Source organism: Tauraco erythrolophus, chromosome 9, assembly GCF_009769465.1.
Source record: "Tauraco erythrolophus isolate bTauEry1 chromosome 9, bTauEry1.pri, whole genome shotgun sequence".
NCBI lineage: Eukaryota > Metazoa > Chordata > Aves > Musophagiformes > Musophagidae > Tauraco > Tauraco erythrolophus.
This window is the reverse complement of record NC_141473.1, coordinates 7576159-7600353: the sequence shown is the minus strand read 5'-3', so window position 1 is coordinate 7600353 and position 24195 is coordinate 7576159. Positions and strand designations below refer to the sequence as shown.

At 38.4% G+C, this 24195-nt stretch overlaps 1 protein-coding gene across 1 annotated transcript in view; it reads right to left on the bottom strand.

The window, feature by feature from the left end:
- The window catches only part of RAB11FIP2 (RAB11 family interacting protein 2), a 29038-nt gene extending 5670 nt beyond the window's left edge, over positions 1 to 23368 (bottom strand). The window contains exons 1-3 of the mRNA XM_009977493.2: positions 23016 to 23368; positions 11248 to 11690; positions 10062 to 10524 (exon numbers count right to left, since the gene is read on the bottom strand). Of these exons, the coding sequence (XP_009975795.2) occupies positions 10062 to 10524; positions 11248 to 11690; positions 23016 to 23368 (1259 nt within the window). The remainder of the gene's footprint in view (positions 1 to 10061; positions 10525 to 11247; positions 11691 to 23015) is intronic.
- Between the last annotated feature and the right edge of the window lie 827 nt (positions 23369 to 24195).

Sequence of the window (24195 nt, the reverse complement as noted above, 5' to 3'; positions counted from 1 at the left end):
TCTTGACTTCCTAAGAGCATTTTGAAATCATTCATCTAAGCAATTATAGAAAATAATGTCATTTTTTACTGTGTTACAATCACAGTTCACAGTGATAATTATAGTCTCATCTCTGTTTTTTTCCCCAGGGTTTGATAAATTGGCAGGGAATTTTTGCTATGGAAGCATGAAAAAACTGTTTGCAGCTTGGAAAAAAATTTTGGTTTGTGGGGTTTTTTGAGTGCAGATTACTGTGAACGGTGATTGTACAAAACTGGCATTGTGGGATTCTATAATTATTGTTTCTCAATTATGCTCAACCTAAATTTTCTCAGTAAATTTGCAAGTAAAAAGATGCTTCTTTTCTACAAATGGACTTTCTGCCAACTCACTCTGAGAACTGCAGTCAAACTGGGCTTCTCTGGCTCATGGTTGTGAACACTGTGTGTAACTCCAAGGTGTTTTTATATCTGTCTAATGTCTCCTCACTGGACATACCTTCCAACCTACACAAACTACCTACAAAATCTGCCTTCTTACTCCTGTGTACTTCATCATCTCAAGGAATCAAGTAATTTTCTACCTCTTCCAGACAAGTGTGGAGTCTTACGTGCCTCAAGGTGATGTTCCAGGTCCCATAATAATTTTTAACAGAAGCTCGGTGTTTCATCTCTTACAGCTAATAAACTTTCATTCGCTCCAAACACCTTCAAGAAAGTTAGGAACTAGGAAAAGGGAGGTAAATTACACCAGCACAGATTCAAAACCAGCTGCAGTAGGATCATGCAGGTGATTCTGACCAAGCAAGCTGCCCAACTTCTACATTGCCTCTACCCCACTATAGGTAGACTAGGCTTCTTCAATCTAGCACAGCAATTAGTCGTGTCCTCCATTTCACTCTTCTGGGAATTCAATTAGTTTCCTTAACAGTTACTTTATATCAGATATTTTTTACCAGATTAAATCATATCTATTATTTTATTGCAACTTTTTCTTTACATGGACATTTTTACCGAATAGTAAAGTTTGCTTGAATTTCTGGGGTTTTATTACCTTGGATTTAAATTTTAGCTCATCTGAGATGAGAACTCTTCCCTATTTCCATGTTGATGGGGGGAGAAAAGTGATGAGAAATAAAAATAGAATAAACTAATAATGGAGACAGACACACTATAATGCTGATTCTGTAGAGCATTTTGGATAACTATTTCATAATCATAACAAGCATATTATTTTATACTTTTTTGTTATTTTCCCTATTTAAACACATTTCATTAGAACTATATGAAACTCGTACTTTTTTTCCATAACACCTATTTTTTATGAGGTAGTTACATGCTTACATTGTACGCTGATTATTTTCAGTTTGCACAGAAACTTCGATACAGTGGAGTTGAGCTTAGGATGTATCACAGGCTCAAGTTTATGACTGGAGCTTGTAATTTTGTCTTCTGAAGTTTAATGGTAGTTAAAAATTCAAACATTAGGTCTAGTGGCTGCTTCAATATTTAGCTTCTAAATGCCTAGAGATTAAAACAATGTTTAAAAAATCTTTCCTATAACTGATTTAAACATTTTAGTGCCTGAACCATTTACTCTGACAACATAATGAAGGGGAATCAGACTCCTAAATTATGCTGTATGGAAAGCCTGTTTTCTTAAGGAGCAAAAGCTTTTTGCATATCTTTAGCTATTCGTATTAGTTATATGATCATTGTACTGTATACTATTAGAAATTAAAACTACAATATTTACATTAATCTTTACTATTCGAAGTATTGAAACCTTCTTCGTTAACCTGACATCTTGTAAAATAACCATAATACCTGTGTGCTCAGTGTGAGCTTTTAGTTTTTTCCTTTAACATGGAACATCTAGTACAAGTTATCAGCAAAGCTCTACCATGTTCATTTTCCATTAGAGTTAAAAATTATTGCTATTCCTACTTCTCAATCTTTGGACTGATTCTTATTTTATTGCCTATGCGTTTTTCTTTAGATTCTTACAACACGTATCAAAACCTTGAAATATTACGATGCAGTTTAAGTTATTACCAATGTACTAGAAAAACAAAACAAATTAATAAAATCAGATACAGTTAATGAAATTCAGAAACTTTGCTTTCCATAGAATACTATTAGCCTGCTGTGCCTGGCAACACAGACATCACTTTATACTCCAGGAAGGAATGACTGTCATGTCTGGCAGCTAAGCAAGTACGGAGTAAGCATATTACCATTTATTTCCCAATCAGATTCTGCGGAACATCACTTAAGACACTTCACTATATAAATCGTCCTGCTGTCAAGCCATGCTCCAAGGCTTTCTGGAGTTTGTGTAACCCCAGGAGGACATAAAAAGAGTATCAGGTTTTGTTGCTATTACTCCATTTTCTTATTATCACTATAAAGTCTCAAGCCAAGAGTTAAGAAACTGGACCAAAACCCCTGAACTGTGAATGTAAGACACACTTTTCTTGTAAATCATCTGTTCTCAAGCTACATACTCTTTTCACAGACTACTTTTGAAATGGTCTGTTCAGGAGTATAGTGCTGCACTCTACGGAGCCCTTTAAAGGTGGCAGAGGGTTCCATGAGATAAGCAGTTACAGTCTCTGAGTACAGTGCTAGATAACGGTCCTGAACCATATGGACTTGAAGGAAGCAGCCTTTTCTCTTGTGGCTCACGTCTATTTTGAATTTAGTGCAGGAGAAACACGACTATGCAACTACCTAGAAGTTTTCAGTTAAAACAACTCAAAGTATTTAACCAAATTTTGCCTTTATGTATGAACTCCTTCATTTTGAAAATAGATGTGAATTTGGATCCACAGTAGGCTGGTGGCCAATTCTGAGGTGTCTGATACCGCTGGAGACAGATCAAGGGAACTGGAGGCATAGAGGGCTGCATTCATGAGCTCTGTAAGAATGCTAGCCTTCTCCTTCCAAAAATATAAACATCCTAAAACAATGGTACTTGTACTTGCACACTGCTGGACACATTACTTGTGCAAATTCACTTGTTATTCAGGACTTAGAAGACATTCTGAACTCCAAAGCGATCTCTCACGTTGAACTCAACTGAACATGAACTTAAGTTTCTGGAAACAAACAACAATAGTTTTACGTAAAAAGTTAATATTTTTAAGCATTTAAATATTTCTCCTTTTACTACGCAGTTGTGCTATGGCTAAAAAAAAATGAAGTTTTATCCTCAGGAGACCACTGAAGATTTTTATACTTGTTGTATAAAGTTGTACCAGCACCTCCATAAATAGACCCTACTACTAGAGATCTATAAGTCAAACAAAAAACCCAACAAGCCTAAAGTAAAATTTGGCATTGAAACTTCCAGAACCATTTCTGAATACTTAAAAAAAATAGCACTAATTCTTAGCTCTTACAACGAAGCAGAAAAAAAAAAATGTTCATCAATTTTACATAGCTTCTGCATTTATTAATATAGAAACTGCATGTAACTTTTTTTTTTTTCAAAGAAAACAGTACAGGCAGTGCATTCCCCCTCGGGACAGGTAATATGACTCACGCATCCACTCAAAAAAGTTTTCACATGCCCTAATGTGCATCAACAGACAATGAAAGCTTGAAAAAAATCTTGTCGTGCAGCCAGCAGGATGAACTTTCCCAACAGCGTTTGTAAAACAGACAACTCATTAGGAGTAGGTGATTGCTGGTGAAGAGTCTGCAAAAGTCAAGATCAACACTAAGCCTTTTCTACAATATCTCTCTAGGAACTGATTGCTCCAAACCACCCTAGTAATATCTCAAACACTGCGACCATTGCTTTGTAGTAGCTTTGGGGAAGATTTCATTAGCTCTTTCATCACATGCAATGATCTTTCTAAACTGGATGATAACAGTCTTGTCAGGACAGACCAGTACACTAAGAATCCTTGCACGACTTCTGCTTGTTCTGTCATTTCCCGTTACCTCTCACATACCTGTAATGTATTTGTTTCATTGAAATAATGTTCTACTGACAGCTTTACCACACCAAATTAACAAATATTAGCAGTCTACAGTATAATTAATACACTGCTGTAGTCTATTAATATTCTACCTAGACTATAGATAACCACAGTTGACTAGAGAGAAGTCTAGTCAAATTTCAGTAGAGAACTGAAAAAAATCCTTTCATTTCAAGAAAAGCAATGCAGAAGTACGCTGTTCTTAAAATAAGACATGCTAACACTGACAGAGGAAACGAAATTCTGAAAATAGCATAGCTCACCTGGTGTCATTTTTTGACTAACAGAGAAATATAGGTTAAAATGTCAGAAGGGACTTTATTGCTCTAGCAAGCACAGTAACAAACTCGCTAGAGATCAACACTTCTGAACAAGGTATATGAAAATTAAAAATCGTGGAGTTGTATTGTACACCGGAAAAGGATGAGCGACTTGGTAAAGAAATACACAGCCATTACAACCCTTCTTTGGAGAAGAGGAGACTGAGGGGGGACCTCATTAATGTTTATAAATATGTAAAGGGTGACTGTCATGAGGATGGAGCCAGGCTCTTCTCAGTGGCATCCAATGATAGGACAAGGGGAAATGGATATAAGCTGGAACATAGGAGGTTCCGCTTAAACATGAGGAAGAACTTCTTCCCAGTAAGGGTAACAGAACACTGGAACAGGCTGCCCAGAGAGGTTGTGGAGTCTCCTTCTCTGGAGATGTTCAAAACCCGCCTGGACGCGTTCTTGTGTGATCTGATCTAGGTGGTCCTGCTCTGGCAGGGGGATTGGACTAGATGATCCTTTGAGGTCCCTTCCAATCCCTAACATTCTGTGATTCTGTGAACCCTTTGCTCCGATCAGGCAACTTCTGGGGTTCATTCCAACGGAGCTGTGGCCAGTAACTATGCCTCTGGCACACCATATGTAACAGGCGAGACTGAACCCATTTAACTGTCATTTATCTCTGATGATGCTGAAGTTATTGCACTAATAACTTACCTTCACTGTGGTTTAAGCTAACTGGTTTTACTTTACAACTGAAGTTGACTAGAACCAGGCACCTGGTCTACTAACATAGCTCAACTGACAAGTAGTAACCTAGAAATTCAGAGTAACGCCATGATTTCGCAAAAGCATCTCTAACCAGCTGACCATCACACATACAAAATTTTAATATTTGCTGAAATGTAACAGACATCGGCTGTTCTTTACATTTAACAATTTAATATGTTCTGAACACATCGTGGCTATCAGCCCTATGTTTTCATGGCATTTCATTTTTTTTTTTTTTTTCTCAAATCTACTAATGGAAATATCAAATATTTGAAATTCCTTCTTTCAAACACTATATCCATTCATTGAGAAAAATGAAACTGCAGAAACTCAGTGGAACAGGCATCACTGGAGAGGCGGGCAGCCTTAACGGCTCCACGTGAGGACAGTATGGGGGAGAGATGCTGAAGAAAATAACTGCATTCAGAAATGACAGACAAATTGGGAAGATGTAAAAGAGGTAAGTCGAAGGGTTGGGTTGGAGGTTTTTTGATTTGCAATTTTTATAAAAGGCTGAAGCAGTAAAAGAACAGAAAAAAAACCCTGAATAATATTTTTGGATTTTATATGTCAATTGACCAATAACTAATGTTATAAATATAAGCATTATCTATAATTGTTACAGTGAGTCCTAGTAAGATACATTTTTCTTTCTCCTCCTCTATTCCATCTTCCATACTGCTTAGAATGTAACATATTTATTGCAAGAACTTGAGATAAAGTGTAACCCATATGTAGGCACCAGCTTTATCTTCTTTTCTCGAAGTTTAACAATACTTAAATCATGGAAGTGCTACTTTAAAACGCTGTGGTTTTTTTTTAATTTACCTCTCTATATATGCATGCATATATGTATATACAGAACATACTGTGTATATTTATATATATGTAACATGATTTTGTGTGTGTGTGTGTATAAAATGTTTCTTAGAAAGCTCCCAAACACCCATCAATTCAGTTTCCCAGATCTGGAATTTGATCAGACTAGTAACAACCTGTCAGCTTTAAATATTGGGCTATTTGTTTCCCTGTGTCCAGTGCCTAAGATCTTGTTAATTATCTAAACTCTCTTTCTGTAGGTCTTGTTAATTACCCGTCTCCTGTCTCAGAGGACCTTGTTAATAACTTGTACAATCTCTCTAAAAAGGTCTTAATAACACATTAAAATTAAAGATGCTTTTCTTTTAGCACTTGTCAAGTGGTGTAAATTGAGAAATTTTCACATCAGTTTATCAGCCTACCGTAGTGTATTTTCCTAAACACAATTTTAGAGAAATGACGCACAAGGTTTGGTCATGGCACAAAACAATCTTTGTTTTCCAGGAGTACTCTCAATTTCTTTAACTGCGTTCAACACAAAATCCACGTGGCTCCTGACTGCAAATTAACCTCTTAAGAGCCATGGCAATAGCAGTAATTGTAAGAATGAATGCAATTTAAGATGATATTAGGTAAAAGTTTCAAACCAGTGGATTAAGAAGTACGAAGACAAAACTATTATTGGTAAATGCTAGCTAAAAATACTAGACATATTGTATGCTTAAAAATTCTTCATTGGCTCTATGATATAAATCCTGTGGAACTAACAGATTTTATAATATTTGCAAAAACAGTGTTTCTTGTTTCACTATGAGACTGGAGTATTTTTAAATTGTTGAGAAATCAGCTCATAAATATCTATATTACCCCTTCACCAGACAATAAAAAACTCCAATCTTAACACTTATGTAATACTGTAACACTGTATCTATAAAACCCTTAAAAAAATACTAATTTATCCACTCACCATTTGTAAGACGTAACAAAATTTCATCCTCATTTTGCAGATCAGGAGCAGGGAGACTAAGTGATTTAGCCAAAGCCACAGAACAAGCCTTTGCCAGAGCAGTGATTAATAGAAATTAGGGGTCCATATTTTGTGATTTCCTGACAGCTGGTGTTATACAAAAACCAGGCAGGTTTTGTTTTGTTTTTCCAAAATACTTCTTAAACCTTCTTGAAATAGCAATAATAAATAATAGTGATAAAAATAAATAATAATTTTCAAATAATCCTGGGATACTTCTTGATTTAGGAAAAATAAAATAATCCTGTAACTTGCCAAGCCACTTCTACATTTTCTGTATCAGCAGCGGAGAAACAGGTGGAAGATGTATTTATATTCATTCTTTTAAATAGTAAGTAAAAGCAACTAGTGACAGAGTAGGCATACAGCAGTCAGCGCTTAACGACTGGATGGGTGAAGGGCTATTCAGCAACTCTGTTCTGCAACTCACAGGGACGTCGTTATGAGCTGCTGTCCTGCACACCAGTACCAAACACAAATAATCAGGATGGACTGGAGCCTGGCCCAAAACTCTCCAAAGTCACTGAGAAGACTCCTGCTGACTTCGTAGCTTCATTGGTGCTAAGTACCTGACCGCCACATTCTGCACATGAAGGAGCTGGGTTTGGTCATTTTTTTGGAGGGTGGGGAAAGAAGGTTGCTGTGGGATTTTTTTTCTTACACTTTCCACTATCTCCAGCCGAGTCCCATGGACTGACCACCCTTTTGTGGCTACAGTGTGCTCCTGGAATACATCCTCCAGGTGAGTTTCATCAGATTGGAATCCAGTTCCTATGCCCCGGGGCCATTTCGTCACTCAAACTAAGGCTTAGCTAAACGGGGTTAACTGGGAGATTCACCTGCAAAGCAAACTCCTCATCTGCACCAGAACACTGGTTTTGGACACACTTTAATAAAAAGACACTGCCTGGTTTACTTGCAGAAATGGTATCCATCCACAAGAGCTTAATAGCATGCTGAGTAAATAAAAAGCAACTCAACGTCTAAATTCCCTGTGTACGTTTTCTGCATACTGAATTTGTTACTCAACCTCATTTATTTTGTGCCCACAGATTTATACAATTCTTTCTTCACAGTATTACTAGTTTGAAAAATTAAAAATGGATTCTATTCAACAAATCCTCCACAGATAAAAGGTAAACTTAAACTGTAAACTTATTAAATATGCACATCTTGTATTAGTTTCTACTTCAAAAGAAAATCACTGTACAAGATACACTTGAAAGAAAGTAAACTTATTCTAAAAGATTCTCACAGAACATAATACTGGAGCATATAAAAATTGAGAGCTTCTACCTTAAATTATTGCATGCTAGATATTATTCCATAACAGTTGTCTTATAAAAAAGGTCAAAATGTTTACTATTTTTTGCTTTTTGAAAATAACAGAATATCTATTTGTTTTATCAAAAGTTTATGTTTACATAAATGTCAAGAATAGTAAAAGAGACTTATACAAAGAGGGGGAACAAATGACTAGAGTCCTTCTGAATGGGCACTGTGATGAGCTTTTTAATTACAAAATAAAGAAAAAAAAGTCCATCATGATTCCTGTTAAAGATTTATATTTATCAAGATCTGCTGCATTCAAGAACTTCAAAAGATTTCACCACTTATATCTAGCATCCGCCTGAATACATTTTGTCGATTAAAAAAAAAAAAAAAGCTATGTAATTTTAATTGTTATTTAAATTACTTCTCTTTAAAGGAGCTTATTTAAATGGAAGTTTAACTTCTGACAAACCAAGCTACATCCTAACCTTACTCTAATCTAGAGAAATCCTTTATTAAATAAATAATATTCTAAGACTCTGTCTGTAAACATGTTATTTAAGACACTAGGAACTGACTTGATTCATAGAAGACACTAAGAAGATAATTCACTGAAGTCTGTGGGAGCTTCTAGCAACCAAATCTTTTCTATAGCAGTTCCATTTCAGTTCATTTATCTAGTTCATATCCATGATTACTTTTGTTGAGAAAATGATTAGAAGTTTAAATCAGGAGTGCATGCATCCTAACCTATGAATAAAACTGAGTTGGGATATAGTAAGATCGATCTGTTGTAAAATCTTAAAGAACAAGACAACAAGAAGCAAATATTATATTTTTTTTTTTAAAAAGGAAAATACTACTGTGTCATTAATTAAGGAATTAATAGACAGGGAAAGGCAAATTTGTCAGAAACACGTTTTCCATTTGAAATGGTGATTTATTTTACAACCTTAAAATTCCAGTTTAGAACATTTTAGTTTTAAATTCGATTTCTACCAAATTTAAGTCATTAAATAGAAATTAATCATTACTTTGAAAAAAGAAGGACTGTTAATTATGTTAATTAACTTTTAATGTTAAAAGGCATTAATATACAGAAAAAAATGAGAATGTCAATGGCTAAAAGTTAAATCCTTAACTGCTTAAATATTTATCTACTGGGAAAAGTATATGTGTTGTGCTTATATATTTTTGTATATATATAAGGAAACAAACTGTGGGATAACTTTTTTCCTTAAAAAAAAAGAAAGTGTAACTGTTGATAAAACAAAAATTAAAATGGATTATTTAAATCAAAGTTTCTTATCAGTCCCTGTTACTTAATTCACTCTGCTTAGCACATAAACTGCTGCCTTGTACAACAACTTGAACACCCAGAAACTCAGCAAAGCTACAACGAGCCAAATGAATTCCAGTGCAATAAAGGCCCATGTGGGTGCTCCCATTTAGAAACAGAATGGTCTTCAATTCGTGTGCTTTAACACAAAGAATGTAAATCCATTTTTTTCCTGAATGGTGACATCCACAGGATTTGTTTTCATTACTCACGTTTTCTTCACCCTTTTATTTATTCTGATTCATTTTAGGATTGAAACCTTTCCCTCTAAAATCTTCACTTAGGGTAGTGTAATAATTAGCAATGAGCATTCACTCAGAGCAGAAGACTTCCAGGAAGAACCCATTCTGAAGCACAAACAAGGTCTTCCACAAAGGCAAGTACCCAAGGATACTCACGGTACTTATTAGTAATATAAAGGTAACTGCAAAATGAAGTAAGAGAAGATCAAACTATATAAAAGTTTGTAACTTAGAAACAGATAAGCAATGATATAAACGTATACGAAGCACAAAGATTGTGTTTCCCAACACTTCACATTTTCATTTATATAACACACTCAAGATCTCAGATCAAAATACAGCAAAAACCTACCTTGAAGATGGCAACATGCTTGTAGGCTTGAAGTTTGTCATAAACGGATTAGTTGACTCATAATCAAAACTCTCCTGATGAGTTTCCCCAAATGCACCAGGTGATTTCAAGTCAGTAGAACTGTCTGATCCCCCGTTGCTAAGTTTATCTGACCTCTTGCTATCTTTTTTTCCAGTCACTCTTTCAAAAAGACTAACTTTCTCTTTTTTCTCTTTTTTAATTTCTTTTCTGATTTCGACAGGTTTGGAAAACAGGCTTATGTTTTGATCCCACGTTGCTGGGCTTTCTTCAAATGGATTCTTCTGTCTTGGCAGCGTAGCAAATTTTTGGGGTAACGAAGCACTCACGTTGGTAAATGGGTCATTTTGTGCTTCAAGTGCCGTTTCATCGACTGTGCTGTCAAGCTGGTTCATTTTAGAAGTATCAACACTTAATGTCCTTCTATGTGGAGATTTTAGACTCCCTGCAAACAATCTGTCATTAGTATATTTTCAATGAGACACTGTATCACAGTTTATGACATGCAGAGAACCCATTTTAGCTTAGGTCTAGATGCTTTGCAATTGAGTTTTGGTTCAAAACACTGCTGAGTAACTAAGCTATTTAAAAAAACATAAAATGAACAGCTGTGGCCTGGACTTCGTGGTTCAGAAATATTTATGGATAGACACTACAGCAAACTTTTGTTTCCTCTGTGAAAACTAAGTGCTACAAAGAAGACAGCTGTGACTAGTGTGCCATTCCAGAAAGCGACAGTAGTCTATTGCTGCATAATAACTTTGAACAATGCAGAGTATTTCAGTTCTTTGTATAAATCAGGTTTAAAACTTTGGTGAGTTTTTAACTTTTTAAACAGACTTTTCTTTTTTTACAAGATGTTATTTTGTCTCGAGTTCCCTCTAGAATGCAATGCTTTACAACAACATAGTCTTAAATGAGGACGTAAGAAGAAAAATGATAAATTATCATAAATTCTGACCAATATAAATTATTCTTTATGCTCTGAAACAGCATGTATGAGTTAACACCAACTAATGAAAGTTAAAAAAAATAGGCCAGCAATAATTCTTAACTTTTTGGCCTTCTAATCACTTCATAAACTAAAAAAAACCAGACTTTTGAATGCTCTAATAGCAGTGAACTGTAATTATAATGGTCAACATTAAGTAGTATGAGATTTACTTACCACCTTCATCAACTGAGCCAAAAGATTCTAGCTGACGCCTGAAAAGATGAGAGTAACCAACTGCACCAGACTTCATTTTTTCAGAGGAGACATGTGATCCTGTTAAATCTGACATTGAATGAGCTGAGGATAGCCGCTGAGGTCCCAAAAGGAAAGGTTTTTTTGGTTTTGATTTCATTTGTACTTCACCACTACATACCTCTATGTTTGCATCAGGTATGTGAGTACTTGGGATGATTGCAGAGGATGTATCCGAAAATGTCCCATCATTTTTTCGACCCTTCATTTTGTCTTTTAGTTTAGCAAAAGGGGATTTGGTTTTGTCCTTCATTGACAAATCAAACATACTTGCTGTCATGTTATTCCTCATAAACTGAATATTGACCTTTATTTCTCCTCTGTCTTTAGTTCTCTTCCCTTGTCTGGACTCTAGCTGAAACCACCTTAAAGGAGAGAAAAAAGCAAGTTAAGTTGTGTTTTCTGCAAGCAACTCAATAAACTCTGGTTAGTTGGTTAATGTATCTGGCTAGTATAATTTAACATATGAAAACCAAATTCCATACCAAAAATGAAAACGTTCCTGTATTAAAAAACTGGTATTTGTTTTTGAAGAGAAGCAAGCATGAAGCTCTTTGCACTGTTCACCTGTGTCGAGAACCAAAGTCAGCTCCGTGGCAGCTTGCTAAACTTCATCAAAGCTAATGGGCTCGCATCTGCTTACAAAGGAAAATTTTTATCTAATGTTAATTATAAATACAAATACATTTTATTTTGCTCTTTAAAAGAACACATTTAGCTGTGATGTATATTACCTACGTGGCAAATATTTAATCTAGTAAACTTTTCTCCTTTGATTTTGCTCACGTTTATACGCTAGCAAACATTTTTCCCCTCTATCCCTTCCTTCTAACCCCTGCTTAAGATTTATGTCAACTGCACTAGCAAACAAATACCCGAGACCCCTGAATAGTCAACTATCATTTCAGTTCTGCAACTACTAATGTTGACTGTAGCTCCACGAGCACCGGTGGCAGAACAGTGAGTGCGCAGGTGTATCTAACACCTGTCCCTTCTTTTGCAGGTCACCTGTAGGATTAACTTCAGAAATATTTCCACGGGCTTTGGAACCATGACACAAACCCCCATTCCTTGAAAATAAATCAAAGGTGTGTTTCGAAAAGCCAAGTGTGCTTCTTTGACAGGTCCAGCAAAGGCTTAATCATTATCCAAGTGTCCTATTCATTCCCTACAGTGCTCCATTGTCCCACGGGAGCATCTGCAGAATTATGGCTCAATCTTCCTTCACCTAAACGAATGACGGACAATCCCTTCTCCACACTCATCATCAATACCCTTTCCTATATAAAAAAGGGCACAACAGCATATTTCAAAGATGTGCCAGCTGCAAAGAAGTGCTCCAAGCCCACTGTCAGGAGAAATGCATGCGCACATGCTAACTCAGCAGCATCACGATGAAGTAACTTTTGGAGACTAAGAAACGAAATTGCCTATCAGCACAGATGCAGAATCGATTATGCAGTTATACACACGTTATTCAATACTGCCAAATATAGGAAACAAGGTCACAAAAGGAGAAAAATAACCTTCAATTTCCTTTCAGATTTCATAAGTATTTTTAAACGTGATAGCTGAAATCAAATTTTCAGGCAGAGATAGTATTTTTAGTTGAGCAAATACTTCTAAAAGTGACCAGCCAAAGAAATAATGAAAGGATAAAGGGTATTATGACTTTTTTTTGTTGCTTTGTGATGCCCAAAAGGTTTTATATCCCATACTAAAACAAAATAATTAAGAAATATCAGTCCTCCTCTGTCCCAGCACTGGACAACAGGAATCCAGACCAGTAGATCCAGAAGTTCAAACCAGAAGGAGGACAATTAAACCCTTAGGAATAAAGTTTTTCTTCTGTTGTGAGGTAACTTCCTTTATATATTTTAAATGAAATGCAAAACTTGAAATATGTTATGTGTCTGAAGAAGATGGATCATTTTTCCTTTTAGTTAATAACGTTTCATTTTGTGGTAAGTGATTCCAGAAACACTTTAAGGAATCTATAGAGTTGTTACAGAAAACACACAACAGACGCAAAAGTAAATCTTTTTTGTGATTTACAGTATCACAAAAACTGGAAGACAAGATAGCCGACTTTCTTTAAAACTCTTTTTTAAAAGAAAATATGTTTGTATATTTTCTTCAAAAAATAAAAAATATACACAGCTATAATGAGCAAGCCCTTGCTCAGACAACCTTGCCTGTGCAGAAAAAAAAAAAAACAACACACAAACAAATCAAAAACCACCTTGAATTTGAGAAAGTCCTCACTATGATTCCTTAGACAGACACAGAACATAAACATAAATAAGGCTTATGAGTGTTTTAAGAGGCTTAATAGGCAGAGAGGACCTCACTTTTTGACATTCAAATGTAATGGCTTAGCCTGCACTGCAAGAAAACATATTTGCCTTCTCCCTATTTCCCTCACCTCACAGGTCTCAAACATTAATGCTGTATCTCTCACAAGATCCCTGAACTTTCATACATTTCCACTTGGGAATTAGCAAAACTTTACACTAATGTGTGACACTTGCTAACTTCTTTTAGGCCAATATCAAGACATAAATTCTTAAGCTTTTTGCTGTGTGGAAGAAAGCTTCTTCTTTTAAAACTTAATTTAACTCAACTATTGGCATTCTTATCATGAATCAACAACCACTCTGTGCCACCACCAGTACTCACCTGGCATACCTCCGCATTATTTTGACATTCACCAGGTGTGAAGGAGAGAATTCCAGCCCACAACTAATAATACATTGCCTTTGCAGCTTGAAGGTTTGTTTTCAAAGCAGACTTTGAAGAACTCGACACTAAAAGTAAGATCAGCTGGGAAAACAAAAAACTCTCCTTACCCTAAGAAGCGAACACAACAGCATAAGGGACCGGACCTCATACCTGCTGGGACCAAGTTCTGATTCCAAGAGAATTTAATCATAAATTCTTTACTCCAGCAAAATTCCTCTGGACTTCAGTGGAATTTCTATTTGAATAATGATTGCTGGATCCAATCTTTGTATAAAATGCAGATATTTAATTTTCTCAGGCACTTCAAGGAGGTTTCTTTGTTACCTTAAAGAGTTTATCTTGGTTTAGTTATACTGTAATGAAGGTTCCATATGCTTCAGCTTGTAACGAGACAATATGAGAAGCAGACTCAAATCATGATTTTCTTCAAATTCAAAGGCGAATAATTACTTTTTTAAACAGATGAGAACAAATGCAGGCAATGCATTTGTGTGGAACTGCACATGAACGAACAACTGAGTCTGTAAATGTTTCTTATTAGAATCTGTTCCTACAACACATGGGCGTGAGCAACAAATAGAAAAAACAGCACTGTATATAATAGAAACAAGAGTTGGAAAATGAAGTCCACTGTTTTCAGATAACAACATTTGGGTCCTAAAATACTAAATTCCACTACACCGCTGCCAATTTAAAAAATTGTAATGTATTATAAAAGCCAATAAAACTTGCTATTTTGGTTTTGTTTACAGTACTTTTAGCCACAGTAAATGCTCCATTTGTCAGGCTGCCATGAGCTTATTCTATAGAAAGCCTGTACAAAGTAGGAAAATAGCCAATAACATACACGAACAAAACAGGGTGGCTTTTATGAGAGCAGATGCCCTTTTATTTAATAACCAAATATTACATCCAGTCTTGCAGACAGTCTTCATTTAAACAGGTCTTGTACAAAGTCTGGCAAATTTTCCCAACTTCAAAGGAAGCCCTACTGCCTTCTGAATCACATTCATGCTTCTTGCTCTCACCTTCAAATGTTCTGTAGGACAATGTCCTCCACACACCCTCTAATTTCGACTTTTCCCCTGTGGTTTCCATCAGAACAACCCTTGCTTCTATTTCTCATCTGTTTTTGAGTGCGCTAATGGGCTTCGCCTGTCTTGCACAGGTTTCTGATCCTTTTTATTTTGTAAGAATTATATAAATTGCCACTCTGTACGCTGACAATTTTTTTGAACACGTAAAGAGAAGATCAACGTTCAAGGCTGAATAGGAAAAATCCTGCTGACCAGTCAGCCTTGAAAAACTAAACCCTTATCTGAAGAAACATGGCTATTTTCTACCCATGACAAAATTACTCAATTTTGGCCATACCTACAATTTGGAGTGGAAAAAGCAAACTCCCTTATTTCTAAGAAAGACAATAACCATCTTCTGCATGTTATTAAAGTAAATTGTGTAGTATTAGCAGTACTGAACCCTTTACCTTAATAAAGATAGACAGGAAGAGTGAAGGAGAGAACTGAACTAAGTTACTATAAATGAGCAAGCTGGAAAACTCCGACCTGCCTATTCCATCTAAATAGCTAGTGATCTACAAAGACACATTTTCAACACTATTTCTTCAACCATTCTTTTCCTCCTCGTTTTCTGATTTCCCATTAACTTGGTTTTCCAACTCACTTTTGCTTAACTATACCATTCTAATCGCACCCTTCATCCTGCATTCAACAAATATTTTGAAAGCAGTATCTTGTTTCTCTTCTAACAGCAGGAAGCTGATGTCGTCGCGTCTTATCCTCCAAATCTGTCATGGAATTTGGAAGTTCCACGTCTTAGCCCTCTCTCTTCTTTGAAGAAGCATCACTCAGTCTATTCTGCTCACCATGTAACAGAGAGCAGGACAGGCTGACAGTATAGGCAAGAAAAATAGTAACAATCTGGGTAAGAAAAACCACTAAAATGTAATTTTAATTACATTTTAATTTTACACTTGAAACTTTAACAGCCTCCAAAACCACTGAGATACTTGTCTAGCAATTTCAACAGGAATTAGAAGTCTTCTAGCCAGCACATTCAACCCGTGCGTGACAGATGACCTTCTGACTCTGTCTTCTTGCCAGTGCTGAAGATGGAAAGTGCTAAAGGAATTGTCTCACTCATTTTGCTCCTTCTCAAATATGACACTCTGCTTTCACTCTACTAGTAAATATCTATTGAACTAATCTAATTTTGCTTTGCTGAAATCATTAGATTGCACCCAAAAATTTTTGCAAAAATCTTGATTTTAATTCACAAATTACTGAAGGAATTATGCAAAAAGCCACATAATCATCACAGTATCCACAAGGCTTCTAACCTTGATTTTACAGGTAAAATCAGCATCCCAATCTGCTAAGCAACTTTAATCTGCTACACAGTGATGAAGAGAATTTTCTACACCAGCAGGTACTTCTAAAACTACCCCTGGAAAAGACCATCAAAATCCCAATGAAAGAACACGTCCATCAGCTGTCACAGGAAAGAAGTACTTCTCAATCTTAGATTACTATGTTCAAGCCAGATACACTGAAGAAACTTGCTTCACAAAATCCTACTAACATAAACGTCCACAGCTAACGGATAAAAACCAACATCCAAAGCTCAGAACCATCTAACATTCTCATTAGCAGCAAGTGCACTTTGAAAAATGCAGAAGTATGTTTTGTGATAAATTACTCGGATACCACACTGAAAGTCAGTAAGCAGGAAAATTAAGGCAAGGGGCCGAGCACATCGTGTATGAGGGGAAAAGAAGAAGAAAACAAATTATTTATTAAAATCAGCGATGACATTCACAAAGATGAATACCATTAGTCTCCGGAAGCCAACTGAAATGAGATATACAAAGTAGAGTTTATAAATAAATATTACAGAGTGACATTGTAACACCACAAAACATATGGGAACCGACGCATATCCCAAAACCCTTACTAAGGGGTTAGCTAACATCAACTGGAATCAAAGGAATTAAATGGTCTTAGTTTACTTATTATTTTGGCTAAAGACTATGTGTGAAAACTTTTATTTTAGAAACAAAATAACTGAAGGTATGAAAATTAGGGCCGGTTATTTCAGTTGAGCGTGTGTGCGAGCATGTGTGCGATGTGTGCACAGAAAGTGGAGCAGTATTTCAATCCAGATGGCACTCTGACTCAGAATTATGACTTGTTCAGAAGATATGCTTGCAATTGTTGTTGAAATGTAAATGCTGGGAATATTACTAGATAATTTCAAAATATTACTATAATCTCATAAAGCTACAACTGGGCTCAACTCTTTGTTTCCTCCAACAACCAGCTTTCTCTTCTGTTCCTCACTACTACCTTCATTTTTTTACCTTTACTGAGTGAGTATCTTGAAAGCAACAGCACAAACCCATATGGATCCTCCAGGCTGCTCATTATTTCTGTGCCTTTGACAAATTTCTCAGTTACTACTCTTTCCACTTTTGACTAGAGTGGAACGAGTTTTTTCTCTAACTTTAACCACAACATTTTGATAATTTCTGTTACAGCCTGCTATTTCCACTACTATTTAGTTTTATCAGCTAAAATGCATTTTTCTGGTTTAAACTAAAGACTCACAAAGATAGTAAATAATATATAATATGCATAATGTGTTGTGTTTTGTAGAATTATTTTTTAAAAGGCACTATTCATTAACAAGCACTGAGTCCTTGACAATCATACTATCTGTTTACCAGTAGTTGTTTGCTTGTTCATAATTCAAGTTGCATTTGAAGCCACCTACTCAAGTGCCTGCTTCTGTCTCATGCTGCTACAGATGAGAGAGAGGCCAGGGCAGAGGCAGGTGAAGGGGAAACCTGTCCATATCCAAGAGGGAGGCTGCCAAGAAGGAATTCACTTTCATTTCAGGAAGTCATACAATTTTCCTATCTTTCAGGAAGCTCGGCAGCACTGAAAAATAAGTGCTTACAACACAGGGGTATTGATTGTGGTCAATCCTTAATTCTTTTTGTTTGTTTGTTTGCTGAGAAGCTGTTTTCTGATTATTTTCTATGATCAATGTAAGCAGAGGAGAAACATCTCAGATGAGGCCAAGATTCCTTCACTGTATTATGCTCAAATAAGCATTTTTTACAACACTGCTGCAGCTGGGGCGGGGGGAATGCTGAAGTGTGATAGATATCAGAGAGAAAGTGAATTAAGTCACAAAAAAAAAGTCTCCACTAATAAAATTTCCATAAAAAATAATAACTGTACCATCGCCTGCCCCCTTCAAATTTACAACATTCCAGACAAGTGTTGCATCTTAAATCAGCTGAATGTATTATAAATGTAGCTCTCCAGGAAAGTTAATAAAGGAATGGATAATAAATAGGGTGCAATTAAAGAGCAACAAGGATGAAGCAAATACCAATGAAATAAGAAACATCACGGTGAAAGGCAACAGAAATTTGTTCTTCTATTGCTGTGTTCACTTAGCACACAGGAGAAAAAAAAAACTAAGCCCAGTCATTAAGAAAAAACTACTGAAAAAATCTTCAGTAAATTAAGACATGTCAGTAAATGAGTATTTTTTTATTCCATGATAATTCAAAAATTTGTTTTGATATTACGCATTGTTAGATCATCAGCAGTATTAAGGCAACTATGAATAATAACTGAATTTAAATGATTACAAAAAACATATATATCCTTCAAAACAACACATTGATCATCACTTACATTTAAATTACAAGACAGAGGTATATTTATTCTGCAACAGCAGACCAAAAAAAAAATTTCATGTATTTCTCAGGATGAATTAAAAAAACCCACAGCAAAAACTATTATTTTTTGCAGTTACTTTTTACTGCAAAAAATACAACCATGATCTGAAAAGTTATGCTAAATACACATCCAACAAAGCAGTATCTCCCAAGTTTTTTTGAACCATTAAAAAAAAAATCAGTAAAATCTCTCAGCATCTGCAGCCTAGTCTTCACTCCAGAGAAAAAAGCAAAAGAAGTAAAAAGAGCCTGTCCATTTCCAGTTACAGCAGATGCCAGAGACACAAAGTTACAAAGTTAGCACAGCGCAATGGGCACTTTTGCACCAATGCAGAAAGAAAACAGGATCCTGCAGATGCTTTGGCTGAGGTCTCTGGAAGAGACCTAGTACGGGACCATCTGAGCCACATCTGGATCGAACTGTTCCAGAAAGTTTCACTTCTAATAACTTGAAAAAATCGTCAGTTTCAGACAGAAAGAGAAAGGACATTGCGTGATGGCGCGCACAAAATTTTCACTATCGAATTATGGTAAATATGCTGCTTTGTTTCATTAAATCTTGTGCCAGAGCAAGTTTATTAGAACACAAGACACGCAAATCCTATCTTGAGGCCTCTGCCTGAAAACTTGATGCAGAAAGTATTTTTCTTAAGACGTCACAAGTAACAAGAAAAGCTATACAGACAAAAGGATTATTTTTCTCTAATATAGTGTTTCTGAAGCTGCAGTGAATCTTTAAATTTACTTCTTCCGAATTATAAAATATTAAATAAAACAATATACAAAAAGCTGAATGTCACACACCCCATGGTCATCCTAGGAATTCAAAATCAGCTGGTAGCCTTCACTTCTCATACCTCCTTAGTAAAAAAGCACTAGGGAATTGCTGACAGGGTTCAGCATTGTGCAGAATATTAAATATCTTTTTTGCAATACCCTGGTGACTCTTGAGTCTGTCTCTTACAGCACCATATGTACAGCTGTGTTGGAAAGAGGAAGCTATTAAATATATTAAAAAGTAGAAATATTACCAATAGACACTTCATCAAATAACTGGATCTCATTCATCCCCAAACAAAGCAAGAAATGTTAAGGTTACATCAACATGAGAAAATAACTCTGGATTTAATAATACCACAAGCCTGTTGAACATATTTGAAAGTAAAAACATTGCTTAATAAAACAGATTAGTGTTTCTGAAACAATGAATATAGCTTTCAACCACCAGAATGCTTTGGTAATAAAGACATTGGACTTGGTCTTGAAAGGCACTGGGTATCTCAGTTCCCGCACCACAGTCACGGCTAAAAGGTCTTCGGGTCCAAATATATTACCCTTAGTTTACCGCCAACACAGGACTAGGAATATTTTGTAGCAAAAAGGATTTAATAAAAGGAAGAAAAGAAAGAGCGTTTTGTTCACGATGGCATGTGCAAACACACTCTTGAAAGTGTGTTTCCTCACACACACACGAACAAATATTGCACCCACATCTCCAACTCATGCTGAAAGGAGACAGCAACACACAGGCGCTCCACCACGGCGCGCAAGCAGACAACCCTGGGACTCTTCAAAAACATCTCAACGCTTAAAGGCTCTGCGTTATTTTTCCAGAAGTGACTTTCAACAGGGACATTTTCTATGTTTCCAAACACCTACGGAGACCGATAAGAAAACTGGACTTTCAATGGCTCCTATCTCGTAAGAATTTAAATCGGCACGAAGTGAGTGCGCGCTGCCAAAAATCCCGCTAAATGCCTATCCGCACTTTTACACCTACACAAGATTTTTCCGAGTCCAGCTGTTCGGCTCCAGAAGCCTAACACCCATCAACTTCTAGTAAGATTTGCAATCTTAAATGCTCAAGTAACTTCTGGAAAGAGGACGTAGGCCGTCTGTAAGAACTTCCCCCCAGGTCCCCGTCTCCCGCAGCACAGCTCGCAGGCAAAGCGCAGCTTTCCTTGGGAGCCCTGCTCATTCCGGCGCTGGTCTAGGGAAGCACCACACCATGTTTACACACCATGTTTACACAGTGCGAGCTCCTCTCTCACACCTTCAGAGAAAGAAAAGAAAAAATAAAGAACACCTAAGAAGCCCTGCTAAGCACAACTTCGTAGAAAAATACTGAAGAGATCCGAATGTTTGTTTAACGATCACAAGGACTATGTTAATTACCTCACTCACAAATTTTTGCAATAATTTTCTGCGGCTCCAAACTACTTTCAACAAAATTGGTGCAAAAGCATACGGTTCCTCAAAGGGAAAACAAGGTTTTGCTACTCACAGTAATACATGAATAACTTATGTATTTTCCTCCAGCTTACGCATACACATTTCTACCCAGATTTGCAAAGTTTTTACAGTTAGTAGTGTTTCTACTTCATTCCTTCACCTTTTTTTTCTGTAGAGCAGCTAGATGTTTAAACTGAGGCAGTTGCCTACTGACTTGCAAGATAATTACAACTGATGATTAAAGAATATTTCAGATGCATGTTTAAAGAGCCACTAGAACTTCTGGAATCACGTGTAAACAGAAATTAAGATCCTAAGGCTACAGGCATTATCATGTATTGCATCAAGCTAGCTGATTTGTCCTTAAAAAGATAAGCAATTAAAAAGTGTAACAGTACAGACCAGGAACCCATAAGAGATGCTGCACAGACACCTTGTTCCCTATTACACAGTTAGTGAAAGTACTGTTTTGCTGAGAATTTTGTTTGCAAAAACCCACAAATGTCAGGGCAGAGACCGCTTTGACTTGTCTTTGATGTTCCTTCAATCTCAGCCACTGCACATAAGCAGGACCAGGTTTTGAGACAGTTTCTGCAGAAAGAGTTGTCTGATCAACTAGACCTGGCTGGTGTTGCTGTACTGATTTCCACCTCCACCTGCCTGCTCTGACTCTGCTGGCGGTTCAGGCCTCCCCAGCACAGCCAATGTCAGACAAACGATGCCAGGCTCTTAGGCACTTTGACGCAAAGTCCAGCATCTTACCATAGATCCACCATCACCAACAGAAGAAACACCAGCCTTTAATTTCAACATCTGAGATTTGGGCACAGGAGCCCTTTCTACTCTACTTCTTCTACTTTCTACTCTACTTCTACTGAAGAGACATTGGAGGAGGAAAGGCACCTGGGGCAGGAACTTCTTAACCACTGCAGAAAGATGTGTCAGTCCCCATACGTCACAGCCTGCACCTAGCTAGCTTGGAGGTCTCCATGCTGTTCTTGGACTACTTCTGTGGGACAAGCATAGCTAAACCCAACACAAATCATGTAGTCACAGGCACGCCTGCAGTATGTGTGCACCTACAGTTTATTCCCATGCACTTTGGAGGATAAATTACACTGGTATCAGACATCTTCATGCAATCATGTCTTCACTAGAAATTATAACGATTTTACTAATTTAGTTGAAAAACCCAGAGAGTTAGATATGTTTACAGTTCAGCCTCATAAACCGCTGTGACGATTTTTTTTTTTTTTGCATTCCAGTGCCAGAATTTGCTGGCAAATAGCAATTTTACTTGACAAAGGCTTATGTAGGTAATGATGGAGGCTACTACAACAGCAGACATTTCTCTTCAGTCTCCTCTGTTGAGGCCTGCTGTACAGAGCAGCCTGCAGGATCCCAGCCTAAAGCGGATCAGGATCAGAAAAGTGCTGTGCTGCTGTGGTAACCCTCATTAAGTCACAGTTTGTTGACCACTAAACATAAATATAAAATACTTAAAGACACTTGGTTGCAGCAATTGAAGGAAAACATTTTTAAAGAGAATGACCCCTGGCTTCGAGGGAGTCTGAGTCCCATTTGTGGTTCAAATTGAGGTGGCAGTTGAATAGGGATATGGCCCTGAGCAGAACGAAGAAAAAGTCTTTAGAAAACCAGACTGTGATGAGTTTGCGTTGCACATGAGAATTTGTCAAAAAAGGTTATTGACAGTCTTTCCCCATGCAGGGCAACTACTGTGACTACAATAAACTTCTCTCTGGACGTGGTCAGGCTGCAATGACATAACTGTATATGTTAGGGGCTTTGAACACACCACAGATGAAACATACATACTCATTTAATTTCAATGTACATTGACAATAAGGCTACTATTCCCCCTCACCAAGTGCAAGTGCACCAGGAGCACAAATTATAATGAAAAAAAACAACCACCACTTACTCCGTTTTCCTTCTTTGCTTGTCCTCGAATATATCATTCAGACTTATCGCCACCTGTCCCAAAAACTTGTCCAGCCCCACTAGTGACCTGTGCATGACAATCAGGTACAGGATGTATTTTTCTGGATTCTCCTGCATGAGTAATCCAGGCAGCTCGAAGGAGGCCTCTTCTTTCCAGACGGGATCCAGGGTCTTCTCGGCCACCGAGGTGGAGTACTTCTCCTTGCCCAGCTGTATGATGGTGTAGGCATCGTTGCTGCCATTTTTACCTTTTGGCTTCAGACCTTTGGCTTGAAGGACCGTAACTTGCACGTGAGTTGGGAACCACTTCTGGGCTTGCTCTGCCAACATCATCTTTGGGGATCGCGGCAGCAATAACAAACACAACGTCTGCGAGTCTCCGAGTTACGGTGTAAGGGCACTGACGGCGGAGACACCTGCCAGGGGCTCGGCTGGCCCTTCCCCCGGCGCTCCTCGCCGCGGGCGGCCCTCCCCGCTCCTCAGCTTCCCCCCGCCCCGCGCGGCCCTACCTGCGGCTCCATGGCGGGGGGCCGCCGCGTCCCCCCGCAGCACCGGCGCTGCGCCCCTCCTGCCCCCGGCCTGCCGCCGCCCGCCGGCCCCGCTGCCCTCCCGACGCTGCCGCCGGCCCGGCTCCCCTCCGCCCGCCGGGCATCCCCCGGGCAGGGCCCCTCCGCCGCCCGGCCCGGCCCGCCGCGGCCCCGGCAGCTCAGCGCGGCACGGCCCGGGCCCCGCAGGCCGCCGCCGGGCTTCCCCCGCCCCTCACAGCCCGGTGCCTCCGGCCGGCGGGCAGCGCGGGGGGGTTCGCCGCCGCCCCGCTCCTCGCGGGGGTGTCGGGTCGGGCCGGGCCGCCGCGGCCGTCACGGCGCTGCGCTGCCCTCCCCGCCCGCCTCAGCCTCTCGCCGCGCTCCCCCCGCGCCGCCGCCCGGCCTGACGGGCCGGCTCCGCCGCTTCCGCCTTCCCCATGCTGCCGGCGGCGGGGCGGCCTCCGCGGCGGGCAGAGGGCAGAGGGCAGGGTTCGTCCCCTCCCTGCCGCCGCCCGCCGCCTCCTCTCTCCGCCGCGCCGTGCCGCCGCCGGTCACCCGGGGCAGGCAGTACCGAGGGCACCGGGCACCCGCCCGGCGGTGCTGCCCGAGGGCAGGGCAGGGCGAGGCCGGGCTTCC